The sequence below is a fragment of the Peromyscus maniculatus genome, chromosome 12, assembly GCF_049852395.1.
Source record: "Peromyscus maniculatus bairdii isolate BWxNUB_F1_BW_parent chromosome 12, HU_Pman_BW_mat_3.1, whole genome shotgun sequence".
Taxonomy (NCBI): domain Eukaryota; kingdom Metazoa; phylum Chordata; class Mammalia; order Rodentia; family Cricetidae; genus Peromyscus; species Peromyscus maniculatus.
This window is the reverse complement of record NC_134863.1, coordinates 42,667,057-42,688,311: the sequence shown is the minus strand read 5'-3', so window position 1 is coordinate 42,688,311 and position 21,255 is coordinate 42,667,057. Positions and strand designations below refer to the sequence as shown.

General features: G+C 37.4%; 1 protein-coding gene across 7 annotated transcripts in view; it reads right to left on the bottom strand.

The window, feature by feature from the left end:
- The window catches only part of Cblb (Cbl proto-oncogene B), a 186,031-nt gene that overhangs the window by 57,284 nt on the left and 107,492 nt on the right, over positions 1 to 21,255 (bottom strand). For all 7 annotated transcript variants that reach the window (XM_006989990.4, XM_006989988.4, XM_042259418.2 and 4 more), the window contains exons 6-9: positions 18,733 to 18,854; positions 15,067 to 15,204; positions 11,743 to 11,830; positions 9,142 to 9,273 (exon numbers count right to left, since the gene is read on the bottom strand). In XM_006989990.4, the coding sequence (XP_006990052.1) occupies positions 9,142 to 9,273; positions 11,743 to 11,830; positions 15,067 to 15,204; positions 18,733 to 18,854 (480 nt within the window). The remainder of the gene's footprint in view (positions 1 to 9,141; positions 9,274 to 11,742; positions 11,831 to 15,066; positions 15,205 to 18,732; positions 18,855 to 21,255) is intronic.

The window sequence follows — 21,255 nt, the reverse complement described above, 5'->3', positions numbered from 1 at the left end:
TTAGTATGGATACCTAAATGCATCATTTAAAAATCTATGTACAACTGCTGTAACTAATATAATTCATTCAAATTGAATCATAAAGCCTCATCATGTGTTAATACAGTGTCTAGAAGCTGTAATGCTTTTGTTGTGTTCTCACTCCCAGGACCATTTCCATGTAGCTCTGGCTAAGAATGGTTTGCATTTACACCTCTTTTCCTCCTAAGATTGACTGGGTTTACTTTGGAAAAAGGAGGAGGTGATAGGTAACAACATCCCAGTAACACAAGAGAAAGAAAGACTGGACATGGTTCTTCTAAACAAAGACTTAAGTGCTTCCCCTAACCTTCTTACCTGGCAGTTTAATTTTATGAAAATTATTCATGTGTGTTGCAAACATGAGAGTAGATATCTCAAAAGACATTTTCTGATCAGTTTGACCTGTTGATGGTAGGATGAATTTACCCACAATGTAAGTGGAGAAGAACTACCCACAAGTAACCACTTTTCTTAGACCAGAACATGTGCCCATTTCGTGGCTGTTGAGTGTAAACAGCTACACCGACTGTCTATCCCCTGTGATGGGCAAACAGTTCCCACTGCCTGCAGAACTTACTCTTGTATAACTTCACCCTTCACTCTTTTCCTTTAGCTACTCTCATATGCAAATGAAACAGAACCATCAATTCTCAAATGCCACTTTGCTTACTCTGCCCTGTTTTCTGTCACATGGTTGATTGACTACAGATGAAGAATGTCTAGAATAGACAAATAACTCATCAGAATTGTGCATCCATAATTAAAATAATGTTCCTGTCAACATATACTAGAAGTCAAGATCAAAGAACATATGTTATAGGAGAAGAAAGAACAATAAATAATTCTGCTCTAGTCCTTAACATGTTTACAACTTGTGAATGCTAAGAGGAAGTATTTAAAATTCCTTTTATTCTAATTGACTCAGTAGCTTTCACTTCCCCAATGTAGAAATACTTTAAAATTAAAGGTCAGAAGTTACCAGTGACTACTACAGCTACTTGAATATTACCTACGTAATATACTCATGATACAATAACTCTCATTTATATACCATCCATTAACACTATGAGTCAATATTATACATAAGCATAATTTTAAGTAACATCACAATGAATTTCCAATGATAGAAAATACAGAAAAATTAATATAGAAAACATATCTGTTTTACTATAAACACTCTATGTAAGAGCCCAAGTGAACAATATAAGTACCAACTTCCACCTGAATCACTGTGTGTTTTACCTATATGTTGCTCAAAAACACACTATATCCCAAAACTTTCTTTTAGACATCCTAAGCATTATACTTATAATTTACTTGCTTTCAGAATTATTAGAAAAACACTTTGACTAACAGTCAATCACTTTCTCTAGAATACAGTATATGTGATGTATCTATGTGCACGTTCCCAGGTCTGGGTCTATGCATGCCAGAGGTCCCTGTCGGCTGTCTCCCTTTATTTGCTTTCCACCTCAGTTTTTGATATAGAGTTCCTCGGTAAGCCAGGCTCACCATTTTGGTAAGTTCCAACTCTGCAAATCCTAGGTATCTAAACCTTCCCCTACAGACATATGCCAGGCTATAGGGATGCTAGGAGGCCAAACTCAGGTTCTCATGCTTGTGCAGCAAACACTTACCAACTGAGACAGCTGCCAGGCCATAGGCAAGCACTTTCTATTTCTCGCATATACAATATATATATGGAAGGCTCCAGGACACAAGTATACTCATAGCACAAGTATACTCATAGCGATCCCATTTTCATGTTTATCCCATGTTTCTAAGTGAATGTGTGTTTTATCTTTATTAGTTACTTGTAATTTATATCATTTTTCTATATTTTATGCTTTTGGCATCTACCATGAATATTTTTTATTATTGACAGTCATGTGAAATAATTATATCAGAATAATAGATTTAAGAGTGGGTCACAACTTTATTAAACATTTTTATATTTCAAAGAATTTAACAATAACTTCTTGTTGAAAGTAAGTGAAATAGCAAATGAAGATTAAATGCTCCAATGTGAAAGAGAGCTCTGCTTTGGTATTTTATAATGGATGTGGGGGAAGACTCAGGTGCCTTAAAATCTCACAGCTTTGCTGTGGAAGATCTAGAGAATTGTACAGTAAATCACAAAATGCTCTAAGGCATTCTGACTTAGAGCATCATAACTGGACTTCTACGACCACCATATACTAGACAGCTCACTGCCTTTTATTTGCAAGGTATAATGAGATAACCCACCATTTAAAGGGCATCATTTGGTCATAATGACTATTAAGTGAGTTTAACTAGTTCAAAGCTTAGCAAAGTTCTGCTCAAATTCCACTTGCAAGTAAAAATACCTCCAAAACTAAGCAAATGTGAGTACTGAGGGAACGTAACAGCATCTGAAACAAAACTTAGTTCTGGAGGAATTCCATCTTTTCCAGAAGACAAATATGATTTTAATCTCAATGCAGAATCATTGGTATAACTCTGCTTAACCATAACTAGAAATAAGGGATGTCTGCTAAATAATACTTTCTGAAGGACTCTTATAAACCCATTTATATAACATTACCTTATTTGTTCTTCTATATACTCCCAGTCTCCATTCTATTTCCCCAGTAAGAAAATTAAGGGTTTTCACAATCTGATAAAGGCCACACTTAACTAAGCAATACTGTGCAGGGAATCAAGGCAAGGACACCTGTTTCAGGAGCCTAATCACTTCCTCCCAAGACTTTACTATAACATGATAATTTATCAATGTCAGTTCATAGCCTAGGTAAAGGTTCACACGAGCTTCTGGTCACTTATTAACAGACACATTTTTGTTAAACTGATATGCTTAAACTGTAAGTTTTGAAGTATGCTGTTCAAGCACTCAGTTTCTTCACAGGATGATGGACAGCTCATCTCTACAATCTGTGGCATGACAGCAAGACATTTCATTCTAAAATCTGTGCCTTAAATCTAGAGCAGTGGTTCTCAACCTGTGGGTCGTGGACCCTTTGGGGACTCACATAGCAGATAGCCTGCATATCAGATACTTAAGTTATGATTCATAACATTAGCAAAATTACAGTTATGAAGTAGCAATGGAAATAATTTTATGGTTGGGGGTCACCACAACAAGAGAAACTGTATTCAAGGGTCACAGCATTAGGAAAGTTGAGAACCATTGATCTAGAGTATCATACACATTGCTCCTGAGTCAGCAAACATTTTACTTAATGCTACCAACTTTCAAACAACCCAAGCCAGAAAGGCTCATGAGACGGCTCTAAGGTTAAGAGCACTTGTTGCTCTTGCAGAGAACCAGGGTTCAGTCTGTAACACGCACATGGTGGTTCACACCTGCCTGTAATTCTAGTCCTTTTCTGGCCTCCATGGGCACCAGGCACAGCTGTGGCATATAAATGTTTTGCCATGCATGCTGGCAAAACATTTCATACACATGAAATAAAAATAAATCTGAAAAAAGAATGGTTCACGTCAGAGTGTTAGAGTCAATGACTACTGCTTCCTAAGTGTCCATTTCTGTTAGGCTTCAGATACATGGTGATGTGGTGAGAGTCCACCTGTTCAGTCAGGAGACTCAGAATCTAGCATTTGTTCTACAAGATTTTATTTTCTCTGGAGTGGGTGAGATGGTTCAGCAGGTAAAGGCCTCTGTGACAAAATGGGAGGTGGATCTAGGATCATGGCCAGGAAGCTCTCCAGAGGGCCAGACTGGAGTATTCAGCAGGCACAAGTAAGAGGGACCAGGCCTCAGCAAGGTGAAGAAGAAGAGGTCAGACTCCCCAGAGGTTCCTCTGCCCCTCTCCTGCCCCCTCTCTCGGTCCCGTGCAAGCCCAGCCATGCCCGCTCCATTATTCTAGCTCAGGAAGTCACTACAACATTTCTGGACAAATCTTGCCTCTCCTCCAGTTCTCCTCCAGGGAAAGAGAAGCCCCATTCTATTCTACCACAATAACTCAAAAAGGTGCAACAGAAGCCAAAGCTTGAGGCATCCATTTTAATCGCTCTTAAAGGCAAATATTATTTTACTTTTTGGTTAAAAAGTTTCTGTAAGGGTAGAAATTCTAATACTTTTGTAAAAAACTGTCAGAATAATATGTGTTTATTACTAAGATATAAGCAGTGAGCTCAATTCTCACATCTCCCTCCAATGTTCTCTTTAATCATATGGTATTAAAGCCACACTCACAGATTTGCATGCATTCACACTTTTCTAAATTACCACTTTGAACACTGGGAAGTCTCTCCTTCAAAACTGAAGAAAAACACAGGAAAAAAAATCACAGAAGTTTTTTTTTTTTTTTTTTTTTTTTAATTAAATGAAAGTTCTTGGTAGCAATTCAAAATATAGCTGCCTAGAACTGACAGAGATAGTCATTTTTCTTTGAGAGAGTGACACTCAGGTTGCTGTCTGTGCCATCGGAAAGCCCAGAAGCCATTTGACAGACTCTTTGTAAAAACAGTAGCGCGCAATTCCTTACTTCACACCCTATGCATTAGGGGTGTTTTTTAAACTGTGCCCAAAGGAGGATGTGCCGCTCGGGACTAGGAGAACAAATATTTTCTTAGCATCTTACTGACATGTGGAGTGAGAGGGGACTCTGCAAGCTTTACTGACCAAGGGTGGAACAGAGAAGCCCCACCCAGGGTAATGTTGCTTCAAAGGCACTGGAAAGCTGATTATTTAACTTATTTGGTATTCTGTACAAACTTTTCCATGGTTATTCAATGTATTACATAACACAGATGTTTCAGAAAATGAAAAGAAAAAAGTCTGACACCTCTTTGGGGGCATGACTAATGGGCCATTACGACAGCAATTAAAGAACAGCCACTGACAGTCGAAAGAGCTACCACTACCGTGCCTTTCTTAGGTTTATTGGTAATTACATCAAATTTAAGTCTCTAATGAATTTCAATTAAACCAAAATAGGGCATCAGACAAAAGACAATTTTGGTGGAGAATGACTTGCTAACAATGCACTTTCTTAAACACATTATGATATACTGACTGTCCAGGCTCAATGTTGCCTGTTGGGCTCTGACTGATTCACCCTAACTTCTTGCCAGGCAGGCATTTCCCTAAAATCATTTTCATATCAGCACACCCAACCAAAGAACTGTAAAGTAAGAGGAAACTCTCTAATGCCCACAATTTAACCTGCAGAAAAAGCTGACATCCATCAGGTAAATATTAGCAGCAATCTCATCTATAAAACTTTAAGGATAGAGATACCAGTTGCTCAACAGATAGTTCTAAAAAAAAAAAGTCTCAAGGTCATGGGGCATGAACGTTGAAGTGTCCAGGTTTGCTTCTATCAAAGGGTATTGTTCTTGGGTAACCACAGCAGTCGATTTTTGCTGTGCATGATTTACCTTAAAAGCTTAACTTTTTCTCTAACAGTAGAAGTGGGCAATTCCATGAAATAGAACCAACAGCTTTAAAGAAAAAAAATGATTCTATGCTTTATCATTTTGGAACACAAGCAAAGTAAAAAGACAGAGACATCTGTTACAACCTGCCCTTCAGCAAAGGCCGCAACTCCCAGAAATTCCTCACTAAATCTGTACCTTTAGATCCAAGGTTTGACAATATATTAAAGAACAAAATGTTCTATAGCTGTGTTCTGTTCACGTACATACAATCAGCTAAATCCAGTGAACCTCAAACTGAGGTTCCAGACAGGAGGTTGTTGGAATATTGAATGTTCTTCAACTATGTTTTAATTGAATTAAGTTTATACGACTTGTTCTTAAGAAGGGAGGCATTTTTAATAAGGATCACAAAACATTGCTGTCCATGCACTCCCTGGAAAGCTTTGCACACAGATGTCCTGCTCAGCAGGAGCACACTACATCACATCTGTATGTAAATGTAGAAATGCCCCTAACCCAGGAGTAGAAAGGTTGAGTATGTGTGTTTTACTAGTGAGACCCCTTTGGGACACAGGGATTGCAGAATATCACTTTAGGAACTCCAGGCCTTATCCTAATGACAAGTTATTTAAGAACAAGAAAAAGCGTGTCAGACATCACTGCAAATAATTCTTGCGAGGACACGATATGCAGAAGCCAGGTATCGTGGCCGTCCGTGCTGGCAGTCCGGCCAGCAGCAGAGGTAAATAATGAGGTTCAAGGGTTACTGCACAGAAAATATGGATCCGTGGCTACAAGCTTTAACTCTCATTCTCAGGCGGTAAGCAAGTAAAGGTCTCTGAAAGATCAGTGTCTTCTCAGGAAGAACGGTCCTGAACAAGCACTTCAGGAGGCTTCTCGAAGATGACCTACAGCACTGTCCAGTTAGAACAATCTCATGCTCTCCTGCTTCCTTCACAGCATCTAACAGAAAACCACGTATTGGTTCACCATCAACACGCAGTATTCTAACATCAATGAGCCATAGTCTAGATGGCAAATGGGTATATGTGGAAATGTTTACAATATAACCAGGAAAAAGCTCATAGAGAGTCATACAAAATGAACCAGAATACTTACTAAAACATTTTTTTTTGTGTGTGAAGAGATATCAAAATTAATACTGAAATAAAAACTTTGCCCATTTTTCCTTAGACTGTATGCAAAAATCCAACAATCAGTTTAGGGTAACAGTACTGACTGATGGTGTAAGTATATCTTAAGGAAATAAGTAAATCTTATTTCAACTTCATGAATACCTTTGAAACGGTTACTTTTTAAAACTTTTCTTAATAAGTTACTAATTTATTAGTACTTTCTCATATAACTTCTGCTAGTTCCCCCTGACCCTGTTTGCAACACTTGATCATGTATGTACTTCCTCAATTTCTGAAAGTAAAACTGAGAAGTATTTAAGCATTAAAAGGAGAACAGCAAAGGCTAATAATTTATATTACTGGACATATCTACATAGAAGGTCACTAGCATCAATATGAAAATGTATGCAAGGTATCTGGGAACTGATTAGCAGCTAGAAAGAGGAAGTACGGGCACCCTTTGGAAAATGTTTGGTAATATACAGAAAAGTCGTGGTGATGAGAAGGGCAGAGCATTAACAGTATATAAAAAGCTGGAAATAATCTCATGCCCTTGTACACAACACACTTTAAAGAAGGTGGAAAAAAATTAACAGTTGTTCTGTAAGAACTATATAGAATAAACACACTGTTTCTTGTTTTACACTCAGGCATACTTTTAAAAACCCACCTACCTTTGGGCTACAATGTAACTGGCATTTGTAAAGAGCACTAAACTGTAGTTTTCACCCACCTACCCATCTACCTCCCACATAGCAAGCTCAGCAGTAGGTCAAACACATGAATTCTCATAATGTATAACATGGCTATAGCACATGTTTCAGGACTGGAGCCCAGAGAGAACCAGCCCCGAAAGAGGCAGAGAGGGCCCAGTGTACACTAGCCTAATTTATGCATTCCATTTGAAAATAAATAAATAAATAAAGCCTTTATTTTCTATCAGGAACACGTGAGAACCATTATTATTAGACTGTATGCTTAGTGTGGGAAAGGACACAACTTGGCTCCTTCTTGGTTCAATACTTGTCCTGCGATCCTAAATGGGTGTCGGGTGAAGCAGCTCTAAATACTCCTTCACAGGCAGTCAGTGGGGGGGTGAAAAGTCAACAGCACTTTGTACCAGTTCATCAGAAATGCGCCAAGGTGCGGCTGGATGGATCTGAGTTCCATCGGCATATCCAAACTTATCACAAGGCACTTTGGAGATGGCCTTGCTAAGTGTACAGAATCACTGCTGCTAGCATAACCAGCAAATCGAGTGCCCATCTGCTGGGAGTGATTCTTGCTGATGCCACATCACGTCCCTCCCTTCCTCCAGCAACAGCCTGTGCTGTGCAGATTCATCATCAAAATGAACAGGTTGCAGGAGAAGAGGGCAAGGATATCAAGAAAACGTAAGGCAACATAGAAACCAAAAGCACATTGAAGGAGACAGGCATAGAGATGCAGACAAATTTTCTGAGGTGACAATGACGCCTGTGAGCTCACCTCAGAGGGCCATGGAAACCCGAATCAACTGTATTTCAATTCTCGTTCTTCCTCTTTTTCTTTCCTATGTCTAAAGTCTCTTCAGGGAGGGCAGGTCCCTTTCAAAGACTATGAAATTGTGAGTTATTATACTTCACTGCCAATCCATGAGTTCAGCTGGTGACATCGCCCTCTGAGGCAGCTTGTCTCTTTTCATGAACTCACTGGGCCATCTTCCCTCACATCCGAAGTTCAAGGTTGGAAAGAGCAGGCCCAAGAGTGACAGGGCCAAGGTTTAAAAATTAGATGTTTTGCTTTCCAAATGACATTAACATATTGCTAGTTTTCATAAAGCTTCATTAAATAGCAAACTGCAAGATGGCTTGATCAAAATAGTCTCTCAAATAGTTAAAACTGGAATTCTGTTAAAAGACCTACTTTAAAGCCCCAACTTTTGCAACAGTTAAAGATCTACAAAAGAGTCATGTGGGGGGGGGGGGTTGGTGGCCTTATTCTAAAACATTAAATCATTTTGTATTTAGTGACTATCTAACCATGAACAAGAAGGAAGCTAGTCTTTGAAAGTTTCTTACAACTGGAAATTGTGCCTGTTAGGGTACAAACTGCTTCAGACACTGCTTCAGACACATGTTTCTCTGACTTCCCAGTTTGGGTCTCACAAAGCAACTATCATGGACACATGTGAGACACGAACTGTATCTCAAGAGAAAAGAAATTTGATTGACAGCAGCATTATAAGATTTATCTAGTGTAGTTCACTGTGCTCCAAAATCTTTCCATGAGCACAATCTGAGACAGGCCAAATTAATATTTGTGTCATCATGAAACTAATTGGATGACAGAAGCAAAACTACTTACAACCAACAGAAACTTAAGTTACACATGTGAAAAAAATACAATACAAAACAGCAAAAAATCAATTCATACATTATATATATATATATATATATATATATATATATATATATATATATATATATATATATATTAGTATTTTAGATAAAACAGTTCTAAGTATTACTTCCTGACTCAAAAGATGTAGAACCCAGAGAGGGAAGTGTGAGTGGGGTACAGAGAAGTGCCCCTGCTGCCGCAGAAAAATTGGCTGTACCTGCCATGCAGTAAGGCACGAGGTGCACATCAGATGTCCACAAGGCTCAATCTTGACGTCTTTGTCGTTCTCTGCACAGATCTTACAGAGCTGAAAAGTGGAGCCCATTTCACAATACAGTTCATACTGTTCCTGGAATATAGGGAAAGGGGGCCAATGTTAATGGCTTTCTAGCATAAGGTGTTATATTGAATTTCCTCAAGTACAATGACTTACAGTAAGTTTCCCACACTTGAACTTGTCAGAATTATGTTACCATTTAAGAACATGTTTTAAGTTGATAGTCACAATTTGATCTATAAAATCAATTTTTCAGACATCTGAGATCTTGGCATCAATTTTATAAATGTTTCCTTTTTTAAATACTCTGGGTTATTTTATGTTTTATTCCATTACTTTAAGGACAGACTTGCTTCAACAGCCACAGGGACTCCAAAGACAATAGCTACAGTTTTAGATTGGCAATATAAATGACTTGGTCTTTTTTGTTTTCTTTTTTCTTTTTGTAAAGGTCACACATGAATTTCACTGCACTGTCCCATTGGAAATGTGCTGTCTGGACATTAGACATCTTGGAATGAAAGATCAGCAGTCGTGCATGCTGCCACACTTGCTAGAGCCCACCAGCCCAAGCACAGCATGAAAGGAAGAGAAACAAGTTGAGTCACAGGGAGTTTCAGCTCTTTGCTTCAAATTCCAGAGTAAATCCCCAAATCCAAAGTAAATGGAAAGTAATTATCTTCCCAACTCAAAACTGGCTGAGTCAAATTTAGAATGTTTGGAACTCTGCCTCAGTGAACAAATACTGACAAATTCTGTTTGATAAGAAAAGACAGCCTTGTAAATGTAAACTAGAAATGCATATTCAAGAGTGGTTTATGAGAGCTGCGAAGAAAAGAAAATGAAAGTCTGTGAAAATTAAGTCATGTTTTAGTGAAGTAAATGCCTATGAAATCCCAACACATGAGTAGAATAAATAAATGGCCATGTTTATTCTGTGAATACTAAAAACATCGCAATGTTCAATTTGTGCAGATACACACACATACATAAGTGCATGCATAGATACATACAAATCTCATCCATTTTGATATTTGTCGGGTACATGATACTTAGTAAACTAAAGACAAGAGCAAGAAAACAAAACAGTGGAAAGGAATTATTACCAAAATAATCCAAAATAAGTTAAGTTATGGTTGAAAATCCTGAACTAGTAGAAAAACACTGAGACTGTCCAAGTCAGTCTGCAATTATAATATGCTCAAGTCATAGGTAAGGCATTTCAAGGGGGTAAGATGACTTTATGTGAAACTTAAGGGATCATGCTACTCTTGAAAATTTATCTATAGTTTCATTGATTTGTTTTTGTAGTACTGGGGTTCAAAATATAAAGCTCAAACATGTTAGGAGGTGTTTTGCCAACTAAGGTACATCCTCAGCCCAAGTTTCATTTTTAAAAAATGGACTCAGAAAGAACAATTTCTCATTAGCATATTATACACATTAGAAAATACAATGTCAAACTGCTACACAATGCTAAGAACAGTAGTCATATGTTACATTTTAAATGCCTTCCACAAAGTATACATATACATGATGTATATCTCTCACGTCTCAGCACACCAAGCCTATATGTACTGAAACCAATAAACATGTTCTTACAGCCTTTGAACTTTACTGTTTCTCAATTATGAACATATTTAAATCATGAAACATTATAAAAACAGACACAGCAAGACCACGTTTAAGTCCCGCTTCATGCTCTCTTCAACTCCTCAACAATTCCTCAGTTAAACATGTCTCTGGTTTGGCAACTTTGGGAATACACACTCATATATTCTTATATGGCAGATTGTTTTTAAAAAGTGGCCTTACACAATGTAAGTTTGAAAGGTGAAATACTATACACTAAAGTTCGGAATCGATGGAGATTTGTACAGGACGAGAGGCAGAAGTTCCCAGTGAACATCCAGGGCTCCTGCCCTCCTGTTGTTCACTTCGCACAACCACTGTGAGCAGCTACGGGTGATTTCATCCACTACTGAATGTTTTAGTATTTTGTGTTCTGTTGCTTTGTGGGAAATGGTACAGTGAGCACCCTGGGGTGCAGATCCTCCTGTGCACAGGAAAGTGGTGACACATGGTGTTTATTGCCAAAAGATGTTTTCATTTAGAGTTTTGTCTTTACTGAAAAGTACATTAAGAGTTTTCCAAGTTCTCACTCGGAGTCCATGAGACTGTCAAATTCTAAGTATAATTTTCAATGTTCTTTAGTACTCATTTAACTTTAAAAACCTTAATACAAAACTGATCACTTCTTCTCCTTTTTTGTTTTAATTCAGGTTTTCTCCTTACATCTATGCAGCTACATCTGACTTATCTATCTCTAGATAAGTGCCAATATTAGATAAGCAAGCATTATCATTAACAACAAAATTTTTATCTAACATAGATCATAAAATTTCTTTGAATTCTCAGAATTCCTGACATTATCATGTTAAATATTTGAATGCGCTTTTGAGTATAATATAGTTAGAAGTTCAGATTTATTTCAGAGGTAGTATAGTTATGCATTAATTAAATTTCCAAAAGTATTCTTACCTGTGTAACTTTTATATGATCATGAGGTGTAGGTTCACATAATCCGGTTAAATCAGGGTTATAACTTCGCCCATCAGGATAAAGATAACTGAATTTAAACAAAAATTTTATCACTTTAAATTTTATCACTTTAAATATATAAGTTTTTTACTGCAGTTAAGTCTACTCAGGTTCTTCTATGTTTAGACTCATGCTTTTATTTGTACTTTTTTGCAAATTATCCATATATTCTTGCACTGTTTTCATCACAAAAATGCATAATATAAACTCATCCTTTCTATAATCATTTTCAAATAAAAATCTGTTAGTGTATATTCCTCATAAGATAAAAAGTTAATTCAGTGGTGAGCTATATCCCATTCTAAAAGCACCTGAATATATTTCTATTTGCAGATTATTATATACTTTATTGAAAGCATCATAACTGTATCATTAATGTCATGTTGAAAGCCACATGGAGAGAAAAAACAGAATTATGTCATAACTATGTTCTAAATAATCAAGCTCTTCTGTGGTGGCCTTTTCCACAGTCTCTCAGTCTTTCTCTCAGAATATTTCCACTCCTGCTAATATGCACACATGTGCATAATGCCCAGATGTGCATACTATAAAATATGCATATGTATGTTACAACACCTGGAAAATATGATAATCCCATATTTCATGGACTCCAATAAAGTCACACACACAGGCTTGCAGATACAGGCTTTCTTCTCAGAATAGAACATTGAGCAAAAGTTATAAGGGATCTTCTTGCAGTGTTCAAAACAGTGCTTAACGATTATTCAAAAATAGACTGAATATCAAGTTTATTGTCAGTAATGTCATTTTTACTAAAATATGACTGTAATGTTACTGCTGGCATAATTAGTTCAATAAAAGTGATTAAAATCTATGATTAGTCCTATTGAACAGTTTTCTTTATTATAGAGCTTAATACAAATTTAAAAATACATAGTAGTGACTATTTTAATGAACAGGTCTGCAAAATATTTTTGATGACATAATAAAAACATTCATCTTCAAATGAAGTATCTAGAAAAATTAGAGTAATCAATACTGGAATCATGCTAGACAAACACACAAAAGAATTACAGGACTGAATATTCTTACACAGTAATAGATCGGCTACAGCTTTCTTTGACTTGGGAAGGAAAGGGAATGGACTCATCAGAACAGAATACAAACTTAGTGTTACCACTGGGGCAACTGAATCTTACAAATATTAAACTAGGAATAACAAGCAAAAGTGGTTACCTTTCTCCGCATATCATGAAATGGCTATTAAAATTAATGTTATGCAATACTGAAATCATCAACTACATACAAATTCTAGGAAGAAGTCCAAGCTGGAAAATTATAGAAATGAAAATGAAGATCCAGAGAAAGCTTACAAGGTTCTACTTAACCCATCAAGGAGCATCTCAGTGATTTGGTTCTCAGCACAGCCAGAACGCTACATAAGCTACTGACCATGTCAATGAGGAAATGGCATCTTGGCCATTATCAACATACAGCCGTCATCTATGTCATACAGTATTGGTTCAGCTGTAGGAAAAAAACATCCAGCTTTGATGATAATTAGACCAGATGCTATCCTTTGGTGTAAGAAAATCCTCCCCAATTAATATTATGTTTACTTTATCCGAATCTACTGTGGGAGTTAGATTCAACCTGCCAATTGGTTTGAGGATACATCTGAGTGCATATGCATTTGTGTGTGTGTTTGTATACATATTAAAAGTTAATTTTCTAGGGAGTTCAAGGGGTTTGTTATCCTTTAGGAAAAATTCCTAGGTGTTACTCGATCATTCCTTTTTGCTTGACTTTTGAAAAAAATAGAAGCAAGGCAGTGGGGCGGGGGGAAGACAAGGGAATCCGTGGCTGATATGTAAAATTAAATTAAATTATAAAATAAAATTAAAAAAAAAACCAAAAAAATAGAAGCACAAAATACAAGCAAAGAACAAAACAAAAACCAATAAGAAATAAACAAAACAAAAACCACTCATACTAGTCTATGCCTAGTTCTGCCACCTTATACCTTGTTTTAAGTTTTAAAAAGCCTATATTGTGGCAAATCAAAAGGTTCACATACCAATGTTTAATGTACTGAAAGTAAAGCATAAAAGAAGAGAAAATTTATGATCTCTGAAGATCAAGAGAAGTGCATCTGTGGTACCACAACCTCCTTACATCTCCCATATAACTGCTTTCTTGAAGCTGTGTATCCTTAAAAATAACAGTAATGCATTCTTGATGGGACAGGAAGATGCATCCTGTAACTGGAGAACTAAAGAGGTTGAGGCAGGTACATGGAGAGTTAAAGGCCAGCATGGGCTGCACAGTGAGTGTAAAGGACAGGATAGAAAACACACTGAGGACCAGTCTCAACTAGCCAAATAGAAAATACTAACAGTAACAAAAGAATTGATTTTCTTCACATAGTTAACACCTCCTTCTTCCTTTTATTTTTGAAAACTGTCTTCTTCCTTCCTTCCCTTCTCCACCATGTTCATTTTTGTGGTTTAGTAATTACTGTAGAAAAGGTAGCATTGAAACCATCTGCTCTCTACTAATTCTGGTGGACTACCTCAGCCAGGCTTCCAACACAGCCTTTCCCAACCCTTCCTACAATCTGGGTCACAGGAATCTGGGGTGCTGTACAGGGGGAAGAGAGAAAGAAAGGGGCAGAGAGGGGTGGTGATGCTGAGAATACAAGAGGGGAAAGACAACAGGAGATGATTCAAATTCCTAAAAACCGGGTGGACCGACCAGGAGCGTCTGACACATTGTCCACACTTTGGGGCTGGGAACATTCTAGGAGGGAAACTTAAGTTATAATAAAAATGTAATAAACAACACCTTGGCATGAACTGAGTTTAGCTATTAACATATAAGTCTGAAATTTGGATTCATTATTAAGGTGACTAAAAAGACATACATATAAAAAGGGAAGTGAACAGGTAGAAGATTAAAAAGGAGAAAAAAAAATCTAGTACTCAGAACAAAAAGTAATGCACAATTTCATTTTACTTGAAATAACAGCATGAATTACTCTGAAGTCGCAATAGTACATGCACATATTTTAAAAGTACTTCTATGTTTCAGCATTTTTTTTTGATGCTGAAATGTATCTGCTCCATATAACTAGGGTGCCATAAAATGATGGCTTAGGCATGAGTAACAAGAACTAAGGGAGGTCTATTTCTTAGGCTTGAAGTAAACCGCAAACTACGAGCTCATTAGCCTCGCTATCTGTTCCACGCCTAGGCAGAATCTGAGTTTTGAATTGGCAAGTCAAATGGACTGTTTCATACTTACAAGCCTTCCCTGCTCCCGTCAATGAGGGCTTGGAATAGGGGCTTGTTATGAGGTATGGTCTGGAGGATATTGCCGTCGCCAGTCACATAGCCAATGGCCCACTGTCCCAGCCGAGTGCAGCTTAACCGGAAAATGTAGCTATGAAACATAATAAAAAAAAAGATTTTCACTCACACTCAAAAGGCATGCCAACCACTAAACAGTTAATCTTTTGTCTTGAGCAGAACTGTTTAGAATTCCTGATAGAAATTTCTACCCTTTTCCTCAATTTAACTCCACTGTGCCTCACTGTTACCAATTTGTGAAAGAAATACTGATAATAATTCTTGTTCATTTAAGTATCTCCAGAGTTCTATTGAAAGTAAATGAGGCTGGAAACTACCAAGAGATTTATTACCATCGTCCTTAGGGATGTGTGGGAACGTGGCTGCTGTGATGCAGCTGAGACATAAATCATCGTTGGAGAAGGATAAAATGAAGCAAATAGCTAAATAATTAATTTATCCACCACAGAAACTAACCCAGGAATTCAATATATTTCTTTACCATTCAGGCATTAAAATCTGGTCACAGACTTATTTAATGTTTTCTTGCAAGCATTCTGTGACTCATCTTTAAACAAATCTCCAAAGAGCTGAACTATATCAATTACAAACTCGATATATTCATAGCTGCTCCCCAACCTGCCAGTCAAATATTTTTTTCCATAGGCAGCCAATGTAATTTAAATACTGGTCATTCAAATGAGTGATCAATCTCTTAAATTAATTTCCAATAAAAGCGAATACTGACATGGTTTTAAATTTATCATCATATATTTATTCATTTCAGTACATTATCCCTCGTTAAAGGAATGTATGCCACTCAATCTTGCAATCATGATATCATTATCTGGATTGTACAGGCAGTCAATCAGTCAGAGCAAAAATAAGTTATCTTAAGCCCACTGGATAATTAAGTTGTTACATGAATGCATAACATAAGGGGAAAAGGGTAAGAAAAGTTTCTCATATTTTAACTATTGATAAATAGAGTGCACTGAAAAACTTCCTAAGCTATAGTTTAGCATACAGGATGGTTTGCCACTAGAGTTAATAGTACAATGACATTTCATTTATCAAGGAAACTGGACTTTAAAGAAAGGAGGAATTGTTGAAAGAGCCATTCAATAGGGTATTTCCAAATTAGTCTAAACAGATTCCCCTAAGAGATTCTAATAATAGAGTATTGACTTTTAAATTATTGATATTATTAATCAGAGTAAAAACATTTCTACTCATTTCAGACTAATAGTTATATTAGGAAAACTGTTTTCAAACAATATACAGTAATTAATTATCATCTGGAAGATCCCTTGTTACATAAGAAATGTATAAGGAGCAGGAGAAGTAACTCAGCAATTAAGGACATTTGCTGTTCTTGCAAAGGGCTGGGTTTGGTTCTCAGCACACACACCAAGTGGTTTTACACCACCTATATTCCAGTCCCAGGATATGTGGTCCCCCCCTGGCCTCTAGGGGTACCTGCATGCACATGGTGAATAAATACATACACTCAGTAAATAAATCTTTCCAAAATATCTCCCTCAAAATTTATACAATACTTCTAAATAAAGAATAAAATGTAGAAATATCAGAGATTGTGGAGACTATGTATTTGAGAAAACATGTAGAATTTGATATTAAATTGAAGAACACTGTTGCACAATTGAATGGTTAATATTTTAAAAGTAATTACATAATTATGCATCTTGCATATCTGTAGAATTGTCAGGTTTTAGTAAACATCTTTTCTTTTTCTCTACACTGTCTTAGGATGGTGTTTTGAAAATCAGTCATTATAGAGGAGGTTCAAGCCCTCCATACCAAGTTCGCTGATATTAATAATTTGTGAGAGCCACATATGGCTACTAAGAATGGTTTGTTCCTCACAGGTAAATTTTTGCTTCCATTCCATTTGCTCAACAGCTTTACATCATTTGCTGTTGACCCCTCTTTGTGTAGCTACTCCCGCTTCCCTTAGGAAGAAGTAAATTCACTCTTTCAGCTTTAGTACCTTATTCTCTAAAACGGCATGATTAACATAATCAGATCTATCTGTTTCATTTTCACAGGGTGGCTCATGATTAAAAGTCATTCTTGAGCCTCAGTCATTCAAGAGATTAGCTCCTTAGATTCTCAGTTCTTTGGAGGGGTACTGAGAACCAAACACAGGGCCTTATGCATGCTGGGTGAACATTCTTTCAAGGCAGGCAGTTAATGTTTGATTGGTTGTGATCCAGGTAAAGTACTACTGAAGGCACTCAAATGTCCTTGGAGTGGACTTCAATGTTTGATTTACTGTGAAGCCAGAGAATACATACTTTCTAAGAGAAAGGGCCGGTTAGATAGCTATTTCACAAAGCAAGTAACCATCTGTTCATACAGGCCTTTTCTAACCAGATCTCAAATATCCAAATCCCACCTCACATACTATAATTACTACCCATGCATTATTATGAGGAGTGATCCTTGAATGAAGCAAAATGATTCATCTAAACTTTGGGTGATACAAATTACCTGATACGGCTCGGGATCAGAATGATTACCTCCCTAGGATCTACAGGGAGGGCTTCGATAGGACCTAATTGGTTTTGTACCACAACTCCTATAAATATGACATATTAAATGTTTAAAATATGAGCATTTTCATTATCAGAGAAGGAAATGAAACTCTTAGCTCTGACTTAAGGAGACTGTATTAAAGGCCAAATAAGCACAATTGTTCTATGTCAATTTAAGCCGATCTTAGTAGAAAAGAGAGACTTAAAGACAAAGAAAATTCTCCCATAAACTGGAACAACCTAATGGTACAGTGACAAACTACTAAAATGTAAAGACTTCCAGGACAGGTCTCTAATGCCACTGACATTGTATCCAGGACTTTGTCTGCTGTGGCTTAGATGTCATTACAGAAGGCCGACTGTATGCCTAACACCTGTCTAGATGCCACACTGAGCCAGGGAAAGCCAGATTTCCTGACCAATGCCAGAAGAGCCGACTAAACACCTAGACCTCTGACAGTCACTTGGATTAGTCATTTGAAAAGCAAAACAAATTTTGAGGCTACAACGAAGTAGGTTATGCTAAATTGACAAGGGCATGGAACTGAATTGAAATATAACAACGAACTTACATACTTTTATGTACTTATTTGCATATATGCATATTGATATGTATTTATACATTACTCTACATTTAGTAATAGATACTACCTGAAACTCCTCAAAGCTGTCCTAAAATGATACACAGAAAACTAATTTTCTACGTAATGAGTACTTACTACTTAATTTTGTCTTCAACACAATATTTGAATGTTCAATATACACACATAAGTTTAAACTGGAACACTGTAAACATAACAGAACTAATATGAAAACATCCCACACTGATTTGAGAAAGAGAATCAAGCATTACATAATCTTTAAATGTACTAACATCACTTTCTACTTCATGACAATGTTAAAATTCAATATAATAATTTAAGGACTCACTCAAAATGCACCCTTTCAGTCTATCAGCTTTCCCATCCCACCTGGGCCTTTGAAGCTCTGGCCAGTTTTCCTCAGTGAACCGCAGGAAGCTTTCTCTTTAAGCGAAACATCTAGTACTATTGCTGGAGTCTTACCTTCCGGGCTTGGTGCTGTATTTCTGCAGACGCGCTTTAACTTCATCGTATGTGAGAAATGCCATGTAGCCTGGATGTGTCACAGCCAAGAAATTCCAATTCCGTAAAATAGAGCCCCAAGGCTAAACAGAGAAATCAATGGAAAGAGATTACCCACAAAATACACACCAATGACATTGTTTCACACGCTTAGAGGAAAAAAAGTCTCCTCTATATTTTTTAAGTTAATATGGCCTATGAGCTTTAGGTCAATCTTTGTTAACTAACAGCAAACAGACAATAGCTTGTTTTGTTTTACAGAAATGTGTTGAAACAAAAACCATGTTTCTTAGGAATACAATAGAGAGGGGAAAATGAAAACCAAGTGTATATCTCCATAGAGAATTTATGATCACCACAAAATGGAATATGTGACCAACTGGTCTTAGGGTTCAATCCCCAGTTGATTTCTGTACTTACTGCTGTCACTGACTTGTCTGTAGCCCACTAGTGGCCTTCTCTACTAGTTTTAAATATAAAACCCTCTCCAACCTTAGAGCCTTTGAATTTGCGGAATCTCAGGCTCACCTGAATATCCACCTCTTCCTCAATGAGGCCTATTAGACCCTCCCACTTGGAGCTGTTATCCTGACAGAGTCGCCTTTCCCATCTGTTTTGTCCATTGCTGCTTCTTGCTCAGATGCCTTGAATAACAGCAAACCATGTTACTAAAGTTAAATGTTCTGGAAAAGGTTACACAATAACCACAAGCCATGTAAGGCCAAGGAGCATTCCTGTGCGGCTTGGGCCTGGATCCCAGTCACTCAAGCAGCATCAGATACATAGTAATCAGGCTGTGATAATTACATATATACAGGGTTGCTTTAGAGGGGGTGGTTCAAGGTAACAGGCTCGGTCCTTATACTTGCTGTATGCAAGCTTTGTTATGGACCTGGGAAAGGTTTAGGCTTTGAAAACAAGCTCAGCGAGAAGGAAACTTTTCACAAAAACATGTGTTTCATATCAATCTCTCCTAATCTAATTAGGTGTCTCTCCAGGTATCATGGCATGAGAAAAAAGGCAGGGAGTAACAGGCAGCTTTGCTGCAGGGTGTGGATGAATCATCCCTGCAATACTTTCAAGACTGAAGCTACACTTCTTCCAAAGAATTGGCAGCACACTCCATCTGTTCTGCCAGATTCTTCACTCAAATCATCTATGTGAAGAAGAAAAAAAAAAAGTAGGTGTTTCAAGTCACCAACTTCAAGCTGCTGAAACTGGCATCCCAGACTGGATGACTGTAGGAGAGTGCAGGCGGTCATTTGTTTGGAAACTTGTTCTTGGTCTTCATTGTAAAGCGAGTTTCAAATATATAAGGCAGGATTCTGCAAGGACCATGTGTCCCTTACAATGGGGATAACAAGAAAGAATGATTTTGTACTCAAGAGCTTCTTAGACTTTTTGACTTAACAAGAAACGTCTTTGGGGAATTTCCTCATCACACTGACACATCTAATTGGGTTAGAGAGGAGGCCTGAGACACTAGCAACACAGACGCCGGCTCTGCACTTGAAAAACTCCAGCATGTTTTTAATTTTCTTCTTAAGGCTTGACTGAAATTGCATAAAACAATTCTTGGAAAAAATATCAGCATATATCAAAAAGGCAATGGAGAAATTACTGCCTGCCATGCTAGACGTTTTGGGTTTTGTTTTATTGCTTTGCTCCACCATCCAAGAAGGACAAGGCAAAGGGGAATATCAACCCAACACTGGAGCTGCTTCCATCAATGTCCACACACATTCTGGAAATAGGCTGTCTGAATCCAAAACTTTACAGAGAAGCAATTAACAGATCAAAATACAACTAAAAACCAAGATGAAATTGAAGGTTAAAGCTATCCCCAGAGATATTAAGTCCGAGGGACAACTTCTTATTGCAAAAATATTTATGTGATAGTCTGTGCAGTTGTGAACGCAACCCATCCAGCATAGTCAAAAGCCCCCATGCCCTGGCTTAAAGAAAGAAAAACATACTTTCGAGAAAATAAATCTTTAACTAATTATTTTTATAACTCATTTGTCTAGGATCTAAGGAAATCTTTTTCCTCACAAAGTTACTGGGAGGCTATTAAACAGCAACAGAATCTACTGAGGTGAATTCAACAGATGAACAACTTAGGTTGGAGGAGCAGCCGCAGCTCGTCTACTCTATCTGAGAAACCTTCCTCTCTGGAAACCTTGCTAGCAATGACGGCTTCCTTCTCTTAGACACTTCTCTATTCTGTTACGGCTTCATGTTCCCCGTGACTAGAATGCTCTCCCAAATATTCCTTCCTTATTCTGCCACCCCACCCCCACAGACACACTAACATAGTATTTCAATGACCCAGGCTTTTCCAGCAGTAGGGGAAATGGGAAGAGAAGACAAGTTGCAGTTCTGGGGAAGGACTAGGAGGAAAGATGCAGGTATTCACTGCCTGACTCAAGTATCGTCCTGTCCCAGCCTCTCATTGACCTGAAGAGTAAAAAGAGAAGGGCACAG